Raw genomic sequence first — 16,240 nt, 5'->3', positions numbered from 1 at the left:
TTTAAGACTAGACTTTAAACTTTCCTTTTTTATAAAGCTTATAGTTAGAGATGGATCAGGTGACTCTGAACCATCTCTTAGTTACAGTATATTGCTATAGATTAGTCTACTGAGCTCCTCTCCTCTCTCCTATATCAATGCAAATGCCACCATTGCATGTCATTAACTTTGTGTCTTCTCTCTCTCATAGTTGTGTTTCCTCCTCTCTGTCTCCCTCTCTCTGTACTTTTCTGAAGGTATCCTCGGCCTGGAGCTGTATATCACCAGAATCCAGTTGACCTGCCCAATGTTCATGCTCCTTCTTCTTGTTTTTTATTGCCTGCTGTTCTTTTCTCTCTCCTCTTTCCACTCACCCCAACCAGTCGAGGCAGATGGCCGCCCACCATGAGCCTGGTTCTCCTGGAGGTTTCTTCCTCTCCACTGTTGCCTAAAGCTTGCTCAAATGGGATTGTTGGGTTTTCTATGTCATTGCTTATACAATTATAATCTGTAAAGTGAGATTACTTCTGTTGTTATTTGGCTCTATACAAAAAAAAAATGAATTGAATTAAAATTGAATGAAGTCTATGGTCTTTTAGCCAGAGCAGATCTTATTATGACAATTATTCCATAAGGCAGCATTTTCAGGAATTCTATTGGAGGGATTGGGCCCACAAGCTAGACAGTCTAGATTCTTGGGAGGACCACTGTGTGTCCCTACTGTCTACTTACAGAAAGTGGGAACACAAAATGGATGTGGGCAAAGAGGGCACAATCATCAATCAATCAATCATGTTCTTCATGTTTTAGTGATGCATCACAGACAGGGTATGTTGGATTAAATACTGTAAACAAATGCTGCCAGGTGGAAATTCTGTGCACTGGATTGAACATTGTATGCACCTATGTATAATACAATTTTGTATATCTATACATATACGTATATCTATCTATAAAAAAATTGGAATCATTCACTTGTGGAGAAAGTTCTACAAAGAGTAAACATGCTATTGTACAACATTACAATAACCGCACAGAAATTACAATCCATACCTAATGCTAATGATTCATAGAATCAGTGTTTACAGTTTCAGAGACTTATGATGCTGTGTTAGCTTTGTTTTGTTTGACTAGTTAATTCTAATGAAAGCAATAAGGGGACACTTAGTAATGTCCATGTTTTCTTCTTTGTTGCTTCAGTATGGTAAAAGAATTGTATGATGTTCATCTGAAATTGTATTTGCCTAGTATTAAGAACCACTACAATCAGGTGATTTTTATTATGTTTGATGCAAAAACAAACAAGCCAAATGTCAATTCACAAGCTGAAAACACTACTGTACTGTATATGCATCCATACACTGTATAGTTAGCTACTGTAGAGTTGGAATGAGGAAGTGAATTTGTGATGCCTGGCAGCAGGATAGAAAACTGTACTGTAGGTTGGATTTTTTTGAGCCTGGTACAGGGTTAAAAGAAATAGATACAATAATAACATCATTGCACCGCAACAGTGCTGTGCTAAAAAACACCAATACGGAATGATATATCTGTAGATCTCAGTCCCTCATATTTGTTCTGTTTACGTTATCACTGATGATAATGGAAATTTCAGTGCTCATAACAAAGCTGTAACAAAATCTTAATGGTCTTACCAAAATGCATTAGGTAAATTGTGAAATTAGAACAGCTTCTTGACTCTTAATATATTGTAGGGTGACATTAAATTCATATTAAGGCCTTTCATACATACTTACTCATAAACTGATAACAATAACAATACATTTTTATGCGTTTATATATCTGGAATTGATTAATCAGATGAAAACTAACACAAGATAAGATAAGCATGCTTTTATCTGTGAAAAGGTAAATTTATTCTCTGATATTAGCTAAAAACTATATTAGATGTTGTGAAATGAGTCAGCAATTATATATTAAGTAATTTTACTTAGTAGTACTTGATTATATATATATATATTACTTGATATGACTGTACATAACATTTTCTTATATGCTATTGATTTGTCTTTGTATGCTATGTCTCAAATGAATTACAGTATAGAAAGTATAAAAATGAATAAGTGCTGCAGTACAGCTGTAAGAAACAATAAATGCAGTTTTTACTTTTACATTCATTTTAACAAAATATTTTGTAAAGAAAACTGGAAGTAGAATTGCCTTATGTAGATACACTTTCTAAGATGTCAGAATTTCTTGTAATGATCATTTCCCCATCATATTCTTTTTTGTATTCTTCTCTGGTTTCAGTAAGATAATGTAACATTTTGGAATAAAAATACAAATTAACAGTCCAAAACTGGAGGCCAGAATAGCAAATATCTCTACAGCAACACTGAACTTCCCAGGAGAGCTGACATAAGCTGGAATAAAAGTGATCCACACTGCACAGAAGATCAACATGCTGAAGGTGATAAATTTGGCCTCATTAAATTTATCAGGTAGTTTCCGTGCCAGAAAAGCAAGAATGAAACAGAAAGAGGCCAGAAGGCCTATGTACCCAAGTACAGCCCAAAATCCTACAGTTGAACCCAGAGCACATTCTAAGATGATTTTGTCTTTGATTTCTTTTAAGTTCTTAAATGGAAAAGGAGGAGAAACTGTTAACCAGAGGATACATATTACAACCTGGATGAGAGTGAAAGCCAGAACACTGAGTCTCTGCTGTGTTGGTCCAAACCATTTCATCACATTACTGCCTGGAAGTGAAGCCTTGAAGGCCATTAACACCACCATAGTTTTCCCCAGAACACAAGAGATACAGAGGACAAAGGTGATGCCGAATGCTGTGTGTCTCAGCATGCAGGACCACTCAGAGGGTCGGCCGATAAAGGTCAGAGAACACAGGAAACACAGAGTCAAGGAGAAGAGCAGCAGGAAGCTCAGTTCAGAGTTGTTGGCTTTGACAATAGGAGTTTTCCTGTGTCTGAAGAAGATGAATGCTACAACAGCAGTCATGCATGTTCCAAATAAAGATGCTGCAGTGAGCAGTGCTCCCATAATTTCTTCATATGATAGAAACTCTGTCTCCTTCTTTACACAGTCATCTCTTCTCTGATTGGACCAGAATTCAGGCTGACATCGCACACAGGTGATAGAATCTGTAAGTAATAATAAAGTGGAAGTTAAACGTACTGAATATTTTAGTTTCAGTACTGCCTTTTTGCATAAACTGTATATAAGACAGACAGATAGACATTACTGTTTTATTTAGTTGTACTTGAATTTGTTATATATCTCACAATATTGTTTTGAGTTATATTTTGACACACCTGGAGTTTAAAACAATACAAATAAATTTTTTCTTAATTTTGCTTTGGAAATTAGAGAACAAAAATATTACATTTCTTAAAGTGCCCAAATTTCGCAAAATCTTTTTGATCATTTTGCTACCTTTATATGACTCAATTATAGCTGTAGACAAACAGCGAGCATGTAAAGAATATCCTTTTATTACATTTTCAGGATTTGTAGATGCCAGTCCCTGAATGGTCCATTCAAAGTTCCTGCTAGTAATTAGCTATTGTCAAGTCTCAGGGACCCAGTCCCCTGCTCAAGCTCGGTCCAAACACCAGCCATGACCAACACTCGCAGTGCAACATTGTCTATTCTGGCTGTAGCAGACACACTCCTCAAACGGCAAAATGTGGCAGCAGAGTACAAAGCACGGACAGAGCTCATCTTTTGGATATATTGGAACTTGCCAATCACTATATTCTACGAACCTTATGACATGACAGTATAAGGGCACTTTTGGGGACTTTACGAACCTGTTTTTTAATCCACAAGAGGCACAAAATATGAGCACTTTAAGCATTCTCAGCATGTGAGAATGACAATCAAGTCTACTAATTCACAACAGTGAAAATATTCCCAACAAGAGTATTTCTACACCTGTAATGTTGCTTATTTCTCCCTCTGCACATCTTATACAGTCATAGCAGCACACAGGCTTTCCTTTCTGGAGAACTTTACGAGTTCCTGGTGGACATTTCTCACTGCAAACTGACACAGGAACCTGTGTATGAACAACATGAGTATAAGAAAAATATATCAGCACTCAAATGGAAGAGCTGTTGTCTTTGCAAAGCTCTCACTGATTTTGTTTTATATGATGAAGACTGATCGCTTACCTGTTTTGAGTTCTGTGCCCAAACTAAAGACTTATTTTTTAGGCTCAGCTGTTTGTCTGCAGGTAAAGATGCATCATAAAGACCAACTGTGACAAAGTCCACAACACCATTTTCTGTTGGCTGCCAGTTTATAATGTCATATTTTGCTGGTGGGTCTCCATTCTCATTAAAGTAAACTTCATCTCCTTCTTTTGTCCAGAAATGGATCTTTCTTATGCGCTGTAAAATCTAAAATGAATTGAGTATCATAAACAACATAAACATATTGCAACAATAAAATAAAATGTAATCATTGCATTTCAACAAAAAGTAGAATTTGTGTATTTACACACCGTGAATGGATCTAGCTGCACTTTCCTGTTACATGTTTTATTACAGCCAAGAATACTATGAAGTGCATGAGCCACAGCATACACTCCTTTATAGATATTGTTAAATATCGGCATAATTGACATATCAGTGAAGCTGTGTTGCAAACCACTCAGATCTTCATTTCCAGTACATTCTGTCTGATTGTCTGTTGATGACTTTAACTGTTTGAACTTACAGTTAAATAATGCCTCCCAAAACTCTGTAAACATGTCATTACCTGAGAAATTGAGTGACTTCACATCTAATATGAACTCTCTAACACCACTGACATGTGCTTTGGGGATGGCCAAACCTACGGCACCATCCAGAATGTGATGCTTATCCATTTCTGCAGTTTGGGAATCAATGATCCAGCTCTCAGTGCCTACCCACTGGTACCCAGTCAGGTTATGATGAGACAACTTATTCATTAGCACATCCATGTCAAAATAGGAGAGAAAAGCAACAATCACCTTCGAAGTGGAAAGCTTGATAATGTCAATTATGTTCTGTATTTTGTTTGGTGGATCTGTTCTATAAAAAAATACAGAATATTCCAGACAGATTCCCAGTTGCTGTGCAGTTTCTGTGAATATAGCCATACCATTATTGCCATAATCATCATTAGTTATAACAGCTCCAACCCAAGTCCAACCAAAGTGCTTGACTAACTGAGCCAGAGCTCTGCTCTGATAATAGTCACTAGGCATTGTTCTGAGGAAGGATGGGTACTTGGTTTTGTCACTGAGACAAGCACAGCTGGCAGAGTGACTGATCTAAAACATAAGAGAAATGACCTCTCAAAATAAAAATGTAAAGTATAAGCCAACATTAACAACATTCAAAAACATTCATAACCATTTGCTCACAACAGAGTAAGAGTTTAAGAAATAAAAATAATTTTTAAATATTATAATTTTACATGTAATAATCTTACCCACCAGTGGAATATGAAAGGGTCCGATAACAGTGGCAATAGCAATGCAAGGAGAGGAAGAGGTTTCCCCCATAATTGCCTGCACTTGTGCAGGTCCTATGCATGGAGCCACAGAGGGTACGGACACAGTTTCATTACCATTAGCCAAGGCCAGTGCAACTTTCACACTTCTGGCCATAGAGCCACATGTATCATACATTTTATATCCCAGAGATATGCCAGGTAGTAGGTCTGTGCTGTTATTAATCTCCTCAATGGCAAAACGCATAACCTGGGAAATCTGGAATTCTCTGAAATTAAAACTTGTTGCAGACAGTTGTAAATATTTGGAGTAGAAGTACTTAGAATAAAAACAATATTGTAGTAAATAATACAGTATATTTGGTGGCACTGAAATACCATACTGTATATAACAGGGTTTTGTACTTTTTTTTATTTGTATCTATTTACTTTTATATACATTAAATATTTTAAGATTTCTACATAGAATATTTACCTTATGCATTCTAGAGGCAGTGGTTTGTGTGTGTAGGTATTCTCTCTGTCTTTCCAGTTGCTGTGGAAAGAGAAGATTCCCCCCAGTATAATATCACCGTCCTTCGATAGCCGGGGATCTTCTGGATCTCCTCTCCTCCGACATACCGGCTCCTCTGCTTGAGAGAATGATGCTACCAACAACAGGTGTAAAAGTGTCCAGCCCTGCTCTGGCCATTTCTGGGAGGATGTCATAATGTTTGAGAGAGATCAACTGCTGAGTGGCATGACATGTACCACAATGTAAATATAAGTCTTGCGTCGCTATTTATACATTAGAAGCAGCTGGGAAAACAAACAAAAACAAAAAATATGCAACAAAGTAATAAATAAAAGAAATTCATCTCTGCACACTGTGAGATGAGTGGAGGGAGGTGCCCAGTTGACTGTATGTTATCACATAACACTATTCAAACATGCTATACACGTTTGAACACCTATCAAATTTCAGTGCTGAGATATTTATTAAAATTAAATTTAAACAAGATAAAATATACATTATTGTCTGACCACAGTAAAATAACTGGTTCCATAGAAATATAATCTCTAAAGCGTTAAACATTGCCACTTTCTTCTAGTTTAAATAAAAATCGAGCAGATGCAGAGAAATATTGCCTGTTGCAGCTGAGAGTGGTGAGTTCATGGATTTTCAGTAAAGGTCAGGGAAACAGCAGAAATGGGTGAGAATTACGTATCTTTCACAATACATATAGACACATCAGTTTTTAATATTGAAGCTTTGAGTAGCAAGTGAAAACAGTAAAATGCAGGTGATCTGGCATATTCCAGGACGCCTTCTGCACCTCTTCTCACCACACAATGCAGGTTTCCAATTCCAAATAACGCAAAGCAGCCCCTAGAACATGGGTCACTAACAAGGTGGACCGTGGTCCGGATCTGGACCCAGACCCAGAAGCTGAGCCTAGTATTCCGTCAACTCTCAACAGCAATGATTTCATGAATTTCTTTACAAATAAAATCATAACTATTAGAGAAAAAATTGATCAGATCCTCCCTGCATACGGCAAGGATAGTCGCATTTGTACAACATCTCTAGATTCATTTTTTAAGACCACACTCGTACCTAGACTGCTTCCTCCCCGTAGATCATTCTGAAATAATTTCAGTAATTAATTCCTCTAAAGCATCAACATGTCAACAGACCCCATCCTGACTAGACTCCTCAAAGATGTCTTAACTTTGATCAGCACGTCCATACTAGATCAGATCAATCTATCTTTACAAATAGGCTACATACCACAGGCTTTTAAGGTTGCTGTAGTCAAGCCCCTACTCAAAAAGCCTGCTCTGGACTCAGGGGTCTTAGCGAATTATAGACCAATAGCCAAAATCTGCCCTTTATCTCTAAAATTCTTGAAAAGGTAGTTTCTAAGCAATTGTATGACCACCTGCGCAGCAGTAACTTGTATGAAGATTTCCAGTCAGGATTTAGAGTACATCATAGGACAGAAACAGCACTGATAAAGGTCACTAATGATCTTCTATTAGCATCAGACAATGGACTACTCTCCATACTCGTCTTGTTAGATCTTAGTGCTGCATTCGACACTATAGATCACAACATTTTATTACACAGACTGGAACATGTCATTGGGATCAAAGGAACAGCACTAGAGTGGTTTAAATCGAATCTATCAGATAGATTTCAGTTTGTACATGTTAATGATGAGTCTTCCATGCACAGCAATGTTAGCTACAGAGTTCCACAGGGTTCTGTGCTTGGGCTGATTCTTTTCACTTTATATATGTCCCACTTAGGCAACATTATTAGGACTCTATACATTTCAATTGCATTGTTATGCAGATGATACTCAGCTATACTTATCTATGAAACCAGAAGAAACCAATCAATTAGTCAAACTACAAGCATGCCTAAAAGACATCAAGGCCTGGATGTCCTCCACTTTCCTTCTCCTAAATCCAGAAAGACAGAGGTTATTTTGTTTGGGCCTAAAAATCTCAGAGACACTATGTCTAATCACATTCTCACCCTTAATGACTTAGTATTGGCCTCAAAAAATACTGTAAGAAATCTCTGCGTTACCATTGACCAGGATATCTCCTTCACTTCATACATCAAAGAAATCTCTAGAACTGCCTTTTTTCACCTGAGAAATATTGTTAAAATTAGGAGCATCCTGTCCCAAAGTGATGCTGACAAACTAGTCCATGGATTTGTTACTTCCAGACTGGACTATTGTAATTCATTATTAATAGGATGTCCCAGTAACTCCTTAAAAAGCCTCCAGTTAATCCAAAATGCTGCAACCAGAGTTCTGAGCAGACTACTCTCTATACTTGTCTTGTTGTCTCTTAGTGCTGCATTCGACACTATAGATCACAACATTTTATTAGACAGACTGGAACATGTGATTGGGATTAAAGAAACAACACTAGGCTGGTTTAAATCTTATCAGATAGATTCCAGTTTGTTTATGTTGACGATGAGTGTGCATGCACAAAATTTACAGTTCCACATGGTTCTGTGCTTGGACTAGATCTTCAAAAAGACCTCATAGTAGTATACTTTACCAGAAGAATGTTCTCAGAGTGCATGTCTACTTGTGGTTTCTAGAGTTTCCAAATGTAAAATGGTAGGCAGATATCAAGCTCCTTTCCTGTGGGAGCAGCTCCCAGTTCAGGTTAAGGAGGCAGACACCCTCTCTACATTTAAGACTAGGATTAGGACTTAACTTTTTTATAAAGTTTATAGTTGCATATATCTTATAGTGGAAATGAACCATCTCTTAGTTATGCTGCTATAGGTTAGTCTACTGACACACTGAGTTCTTCTCCTCTCTCCCCTTTTAATGCCACCATCATATATTTTTAAGTTTGTGTCCTCTTTCTCCCCTAGTTGTGTTTCCTCCTCTCTGTCTCCCTATCTCTGTAATTTTCTGTAGGCATCCTCAGACTTGGACCTGTGAAGTTACTGGCCCTAAAAACCTACCCAGTGTTTTTGCTGCTTGTTGTTGTTTTTTGTTGCCTGTTCTTTTCTCGCTCCTCTTTACATTTACCCAAACCAGTGGAAGCAAATGGCCACCCACCCTGAGCCAGATTTCTTCCATTAAGGGGAGTTTTCATCTCCACTATTACCTAGCTGGGGATGGGGACAACTGTGAAGTATTTCCATAGCTGGGAACTATGACACTGTCCACAGCTGCTCTGCACAGCACCGCAGAACATGGCCACATGATGTGTTCATTTTAACAGCAAATGGAACATTTTGTTCCATTTAACAACCTTTCGGAATTCTGAATGCTCTCAGGTAATACAATACAATGTTGTTTTTTTACCAGGAAACACTAACACAACACACTAACACAAAAAGGCTTTTGTTTCCAAAAGTCTACATTTTATTCTCTGATTACATAAATGCTGTTGTGTATGTTTAACACATATTTATTGTGTCCCTCTCCCCATCATATTCTTTTTTGTATTCTTCTCTGGTCGCAGTAAGATAATATAACATTTTGGAATAAAAATACAAATTAACAGTCCAAAACTAGAGGCTAAAATAGCAAATATCTCTACAGCAACACTGAACTTCCCAGGAGAGCTGACATAAGCTGGAATAAAAGTGATCCACACTGCACAGAAGATCAACATGCTGAAGGTGATAAATTTGGCCTCATTAAAAGAATCAGGTAGTTTCCGAGCCAGAAAAGCAAGAATGAAACAGAAAGAGGCCAGAAGGCCTATGTACCCAAGTACAGCCCAAAATCCTACAGTTGAACCCAGAGCACATTCTAAGATGATTTTGTCTTTGATTTCCTTAAAATTCCTAAATGGAAAAGGAGGAGAAATTGTTAACCAGAGGATACATATTACAACCTGGATGAGAGTGAAAGCTAGAACACTGAGTCTCTGCTGTGTTGGTCCAAACCATTTCATCACATTGCTGCCTGGAAGTGAAGCCCTGAAGGCCATTAACACCACCATAGTTTTCCCCAGAACACAAGAGATACAGAGAACAAAGGTGATGCCGAATGCTGTGTGTCGCAGCATGCAGGACCACTCAGAGGGTCGACCGATAAAGGTCAGAGAACACAGGAAACACAGAATCAAGGAGAAGAGCAGCAGGAAGCTCAGTTCAGAGTTGTTGGCCCTGACAATAGGAGTTTTCCTGTATCTGAAGAAGATGAATGCTACAACAGCAGTCATGCATGTTCCAAATAAAGATGCTGCAGTGAGCAGTGCTCCCATAATTTCCTCATGTGATAGAAACTCTGCTTCCTTCTTTACACAGGCATCTCTTCTCTCATTGGACCAGAATTCAGGCTGACATCGCACACAGGTAAAAGAATCTGATGAACAGTAATAAAATAGTTGTTTAACTTAATTACTGTTTTAGTTTCAATAGTTTCTTTTCACATTCACAAGTAAGAATAAAGTAAATATTAATTGTGCTATTGTGCTAAGTATTTTGGGATCATATTGACAGTGTTTTTGCAACAACGCTATGTATATAAGAGACAGTACATTATTACCAGATGTGACATGGATAATTGTACAGCAAACCTATGATATAATTATAATAATAATATTATATTATATATATTTTGATACACCTGGAGTTTAAAACAATACAAATAAATTTTTACGTAATTTTGCTTTGGAAATTAGAGAACAATAATATTAAATTTCTTAAAGTGCCCAAATTTCGCAAAATCTTTTTGATCATTTTGCCACCTTTATATGACTCAATTATAGCTGTAGACAAACAGCGAGCATGTAAAGAATATCCTTTTATTACATTTTCAGGATTTGTAGAAGCCAGTCCCTGAATGGTCCATTCAAAGTTCCTGCTGGAAATGAGCTATTGTCAAGTCTCAGGGACCCAGTCCCTGCTCAAGCTCGGTCCAAACACCAGCCATGACCAACACTCGCAGTGCAACATTGTCTTTTGTGGCTGTAGCAGACACACTCCTCAAACGGCAAAATGTGGCAGCAGAGTGCAAAGCAGAGCTCATCTTTTGGATATATTGGAAATTGCTAGTCACTATATTCTACGAACCTTATGACATGACAGTATAAGGGCACTTTTGGTGGACTTTACGAACCTGTTTTTTAATCCACAAGAGGCACAAAATATGAGCACTTTAAGCATTCTCGGCATGTGAGAATGACAAATTTGTCTTTTAGTTCACAACAGTGCAAAAATTCCCCAACAAAAGTGTTACTAGACCTGAAATGTTGCTTATTTCTCCCTCTGCACATCTTATACAGTCATAGCAGCACACAGGCTTTCCTTTCTGGAGAACCTTGCGAGTTCCTGGTGGACATTTCTCACTGCAAACTGACACAGGAACCTGCACAGACAATGTGTATAAAAAAATACATCAGCACTCAAATGGAAGAGCTGTTGTCTTTGCAAAGCTCTCACTGATTTTGTTTTATATGATGATTATATTGACATTAATAGTTGCATGATAAAGACTGATCGCTTACCTGTTTTGAGTTCTGTGCCCAAACTAAAGACTTATTTTTTAGGCTCAGCTGTTTGTCTGCAGGTAAAGATGCATCATAAAGACCAACTGTGACAAAGTCCACAACACCATTTTCTGTTGGCTGCCAGTTTATAATGTCATATTTTGCTGGTGGGTCTCCATTCTCATTAAAGTAAACTTCATCTCCTTCTTTTGTCCTGAAATGGATCTTTCTTATGCGCTGTAAAATCTAAAATGAATTGAGTATCATAAACAACATAAACATATTGCAACAATAAAACAAAATGTAATTATTGCATTGCAACAAAAAGTAGAATTTGTGTATTAACACACCGTAAATGGATCTAGCTGCACTTTCCTGTTACATGTTTCATTACAGCCAAGAATACTATGAAGTGCATGAGCCACAGCATACACTCCTTTATAGATATTATTAAATATCGGCATAAGTGACATATCAGTGAAGCTGTGTTGCAAACCACTCAGATCTTCATTTCCAGTACATTCTGTCTGATTGTCTGTTGATGACTTTAACTGTTTGAACTTACAGTTAAATAATGCCTCCCAAAACTCTGTAAACATGCCATTACCTGAGAAATTGAGTGGCTTCACATCTAATATGAATTCTCTAACACCACTGACATGTGCTTTGGGGATGGACAAACCTATGGCACCATCCAGAATGTGATGCTTATCCATTTCTGCAGTTTGAGAATCAAAGATCCAGCTCTCACTGCCTACCCATTGGTAACCAGTCAGATTATGATGAGACAACTTATCCATTAGCACATCCATGTCCAAATAAGAGAGGAAAAGCAACAATCACCTTCGAAGTGGAAAGCTTGATAATTTCAATTATGTTCTGTATTTTGTTTGGTGGATCTGTTCTAAAGAAAGATACAGAATACTCAAGACAGATTCCCAGTTGCTGTGCAGTTTCTGTGAATATAGCCATACCATTATTGCCATAATCATCATTAGTTCTAATAGCTCCAACCCAAGTCCAACCAAAGTGCTTGACTAACTGAGCCAGAGCTCTGCTCTGATAATAGTCACTGGGTATTGTTCTGAGAAAGGATGGGTACTTGGTTTTGTCACTGAGACAAGCACAGGTGGCAAAGTGGCTGATCTAAAAGATAAGAGATGACCTCTCAAAATAAAAATTTAAAATATAAGCCAACATTAACAACATTTAGAAACATATATAAACAGTCGTGAACAGAGTTCTTACTCTGTTCACAACAGAGTAAGAACTTCAGCCATAACAACAATTTAAGAAAATTATAATTTTACATTTTTTAATCTTACCCACCAGTGGAATATGAAAGGGTCCGATAACAGTGGCAATAGCCATGCAAGGAGAGGAAGAGGTTTCCCCCATAATTGCCTGCACTTGTGCAGGTCCTATACATGGAGCCACAGAGGGTACGGACACAGTTTCATTACCATTAGCCAAGGCCAGTGCAACTTTTACACTTCTGGCAATAGAGCCACACGTATCATACATTTTATATCCAAGAGAGATGCCAGGTAGTAGGTCTGTGCTGTTATTAATCTCCTCAATGGCAAAACGCATAACCTGGGCAATCTGGAATTCTCTGAAATTAAAACTTGTTGCAGACAGTTGTAAATAGTTGGAATCTAAGTACTTGAAATAAAGGCAATACAGTAGTAAACAATACAGTATATTTTGTGACATTGAAATACCATACTGTATATAACAGTGTTTGTTTTAATATTAATATTTAGTATGGTAAGCCCTTTGTACTTTTTTTATTTGTATCAATTTACTTTTATATAAATTAAATATTTTAAGATTTCTACATTCAGTTTTTACCCAATGCATTCTAGAGGCAGTGGTTTGTTTGTGTAGGTATCCTCTTTGTCTTTCCAGTTGCTGTGGAAAGAGAAGATTCCCCCCAGTATAATGTCACCATCCTTGGATAGCTGTGGGTTCTCTGGATCTCCTCTCCTCCAACATACCGGCTCCTCTGCTTGAGAGAATGATGCCACCAACAACAGCTGTAAAAGTGCCCAGCCCTGCTCTGGCCATTTCTGGGAGGATGTCATAATGTTTGAGAGAGATCAACTGCTGAGTGGCATGACATGTACCACAATGTAAATATAAGTCTTGCGTCGCTATTTATACATTAGAAGCAGCTGGAAAACAAACAAAAACAAAAAAAAAGCAACAAAGTAATAAATAACAGAAATTCATCTCTGCGCACTATGAGATGAGTGGAGGGAGGTGCCCAGTAGAAAACATTTCAGGTTATGCCTGTTTTTCTTTTAACTGTATGTTATGACATAACACTATTCAAACATTCTTTGAATAGTGTCTTTGAAAACCTATCACATTTCATTTTGAGATATTTATTAAAATTAATACTTTCTCATTTTTTAAATTGAAACAAGATAAAATATACATTATTGTCTGACCACAGTAAAATAACTGGTTCCATAGAAATATGAGCTCTAAAGCGTTAAACATTACCACTTTCATCTAAAATGATGGTTGTGTCTACCTAATTAAAATAAGCCCAATGTCATCTCTCTCTCTTTTTACCTCTACTTTAGTCTCCACCACCTTCCTAAAAAACAAAGTCACTTTTGCTTCTACTGTATATCCTATATATCTATATATACCATCTGTTGTCTGTGTGATACTAAGTATTTAACAGCAGTTTACACTGCATTTATACAATATATGTGTACTGAAATGTAGTTTATTTGCAGCTTTGGAGGCGAGGCTGACTGATTTGGAGACTCGGCTCCGCACCGTGGAAAACAAGCCAGCTGGCCAGGTCCCGGTAGCCGGTGTGGAGCCAGCTAGCGTAGCTCCTGTTAGCTGTCCCCTGGCAGTTCCCGAGCAGCCGGGAAGTCAGGCCGGCTGGGTGACGGTTCGTAGGAAGCATAACCCTAGACACTCGCCCAAGGTTCACCACGACCAGGTTCACGTTTCTAACCGGTTTTCCCCACTCAGCAACACACCTGCTGAGAAACCCACTCTGGTTATTGGCAGCTCCATAGTCAGAAACGTGAAGTTAGAGACTCCAGCGGCCATAGTCAAGTGTATTCCTGGGGCCAGAGCGGGCGACGTCGAATCCTATTTAAAACTCCTGTGTAAGGATAAACGTAAATATAGTAAGATAATAATTCACACAGGAGTTAATGACGCCCGATTACGCCAATCGGAAGTCACTAAAATTAACGTTGAATCGGTGTGTAACTTTGCTAAGACGATGTCGGACTCCGTAGTTTTCTCTGGACCCCTTCCCAATCTGACCAGTGACGACATGTTTAGCCGCATGACGTCATTCAACCGCTGGCTGTCTAAGTGGTGTCCCGCTAACAACGTGGGCTACATAGACAATTGGAAAACGTTTTGGAGAAAACCTGGGCTGATTAGAAGAGACGGCATCCATCCCACTTTAGATGGTGCGTCTCAACTCTCTAGGAATATGGCAGAGTTTATTAGACGACCTAAACCCTGACATGTCAGAGTGGAGCCCAGGACGCAGAGACGTAGTCTTACACACCTCTCTGCAGCTTCCTTACAGCCGTCACCCCCCAAAAACTACCATAACCCCATAGAGACAGTGTCTGCTCCCCGAGTACCTAAATTATTTATATCTAAAACTAACACAAGAGGAGTAATTCATAAAAACCTAATAAAAATAAAGACGACTCCTCTCTTAGAACAAAATAACAAGACAACAATCAAATGTGGACTTTTAAATATCAGATCTCTCTCGTCTAAATCCCTGTTAGTAAATGATTTCATAACTGACCATCAAATAGACTTATTCTGTCTTACTGAAACCTGGCTGCAGCAGGATGAATATGTCTCTCTGAATGAGTCGACCCCCTCAAGTCATGTTAATTATCATGTTCCTAGAAGCACAGGTCGGGGTGGAGGAGTAGCAGCAATCTTCCACTCAAGTTTGTTAATCAACCCCAGACCTAAACATAGTTTTAATTCATTTGAGAGCCTCACTCTTAGCCTCTCTGATCCTATCTGGAAAAATCAAAAACCAGTCCTGTTTGTTATTGTGTACCGTCCTCCTGTCCCTTACTCTGAGTTTTTAACTGAATTCTCAGAGTTTCTATCTGATTTAGTTCTTAGGGCAGATAAAGTCATTATAGTGGGTGACTTTAATATCCATGTAGATGTTGATGATAACTGCCTCAACACTGCATTTAATTCACTATTAGATTCCATTGGTTTTACCCAAAATGTAAATAAACCCACTCTGTCACCATTTCTGCATATTCTGTTCTCTGCCATTCCTGTCTGTACTCATTTATGGTCCCCTTTCTCATTTCAGATACCCTGCATGTTCCTGCTTCTCTACCTCCAGGCACCTTATTAAACACTCATCTGGTTCACCTGTGTCATTGTCTCTGCCCCATTGCTATATAACCCACTCCACAACTCTGCTCCCCTGTCAGTTCGTCACCTTCTCTGGAAAGACCACACCTGTCTGCCTGAAACCAGCTCAACTAAAACGATTTTCTGAACCATTAACTCCGGACTCTATGTATGTCTGTCTACCTGCCCGTTAGAGCAGCCGCTTTTAGTTACTATCCTGTTTTTGGACTTTTTCCCCTGCCAGTGCAGTTATTCAGTTATTGTATTTTTGTTTTCTTACACTCCTGCCGGTTAGTGCAGCGTCCTTAGTTTACTCCGTTCATCTCTTTGTTTATATCTACCACCTGCTGAATAAAAGACACTTGCTCTCCAGCCTGCCTCAGCTTGTGCTTTTGGGTCCACGCACCTACTTGTGATAGAACGAACTGACCAACATGGACCC

The 16,240-nt window shown here is 38.3% G+C and overlaps 1 protein-coding gene and 1 pseudogene across 1 annotated transcript; both read right to left on the bottom strand.

Moving 5' to 3' along the window:
- Positions 1–2,205: 2,205 nt before the first annotated feature.
- On the bottom strand, positions 2,206–6,105 carry LOC113166409 (extracellular calcium-sensing receptor-like). Its single transcript, XM_026366533.1, has 6 exons — positions 5,918–6,105; positions 5,426–5,723; positions 4,466–5,260; positions 4,134–4,361; positions 3,895–4,018; positions 2,206–3,101 (listed from the first exon to the last, which is right to left on the bottom strand). Exons 2-6 carry the CDS (start codon positions 5,687–5,689, stop codon positions 2,206–2,208), a joined length of 2,307 nt encoding a protein of 768 aa, XP_026222318.1. The 5' UTR covers positions 5,690–5,723; positions 5,918–6,105.
- Positions 6,106–9,378: 3,273 nt separating this feature from the next.
- On the bottom strand, positions 9,379–13,442 carry LOC113166401 (annotated as a pseudogene).
- Positions 13,443–16,240: the final 2,798 nt, after the last annotated feature.

This window comes from Anabas testudineus, chromosome 13 (genome assembly GCF_900324465.2).
Source record: "Anabas testudineus chromosome 13, fAnaTes1.2, whole genome shotgun sequence".
NCBI classification, from domain to species: domain Eukaryota; kingdom Metazoa; phylum Chordata; class Actinopteri; order Anabantiformes; family Anabantidae; genus Anabas; species Anabas testudineus.
This window is presented reverse-complemented; position numbering and strand designations above follow the sequence as displayed.

Excerpts from the sequence above, each read along its gene's own strand:
- LOC113166409 (XM_026366533.1), bottom strand. The coding sequence starts at position 5,689 with ATGCGTTTTGCCATTGAGGAGATTAATAACAGCACAGACCTACTACCT. Across the intron at positions 4,362-4,465 it reads TGCAGCTAGATCCATTCACG|ATTTTACAGCGCATAAGAAA; the intron begins GTGTGTAAATAC and ends AATTCATTTTAG. Across the intron at positions 4,019-4,133 it reads GGGCACAGAACTCAAAACAG|GTTCCTGTGTCAGTTTGCAG; the intron begins GTAAGCGATCAG and ends GTTCATACACAG.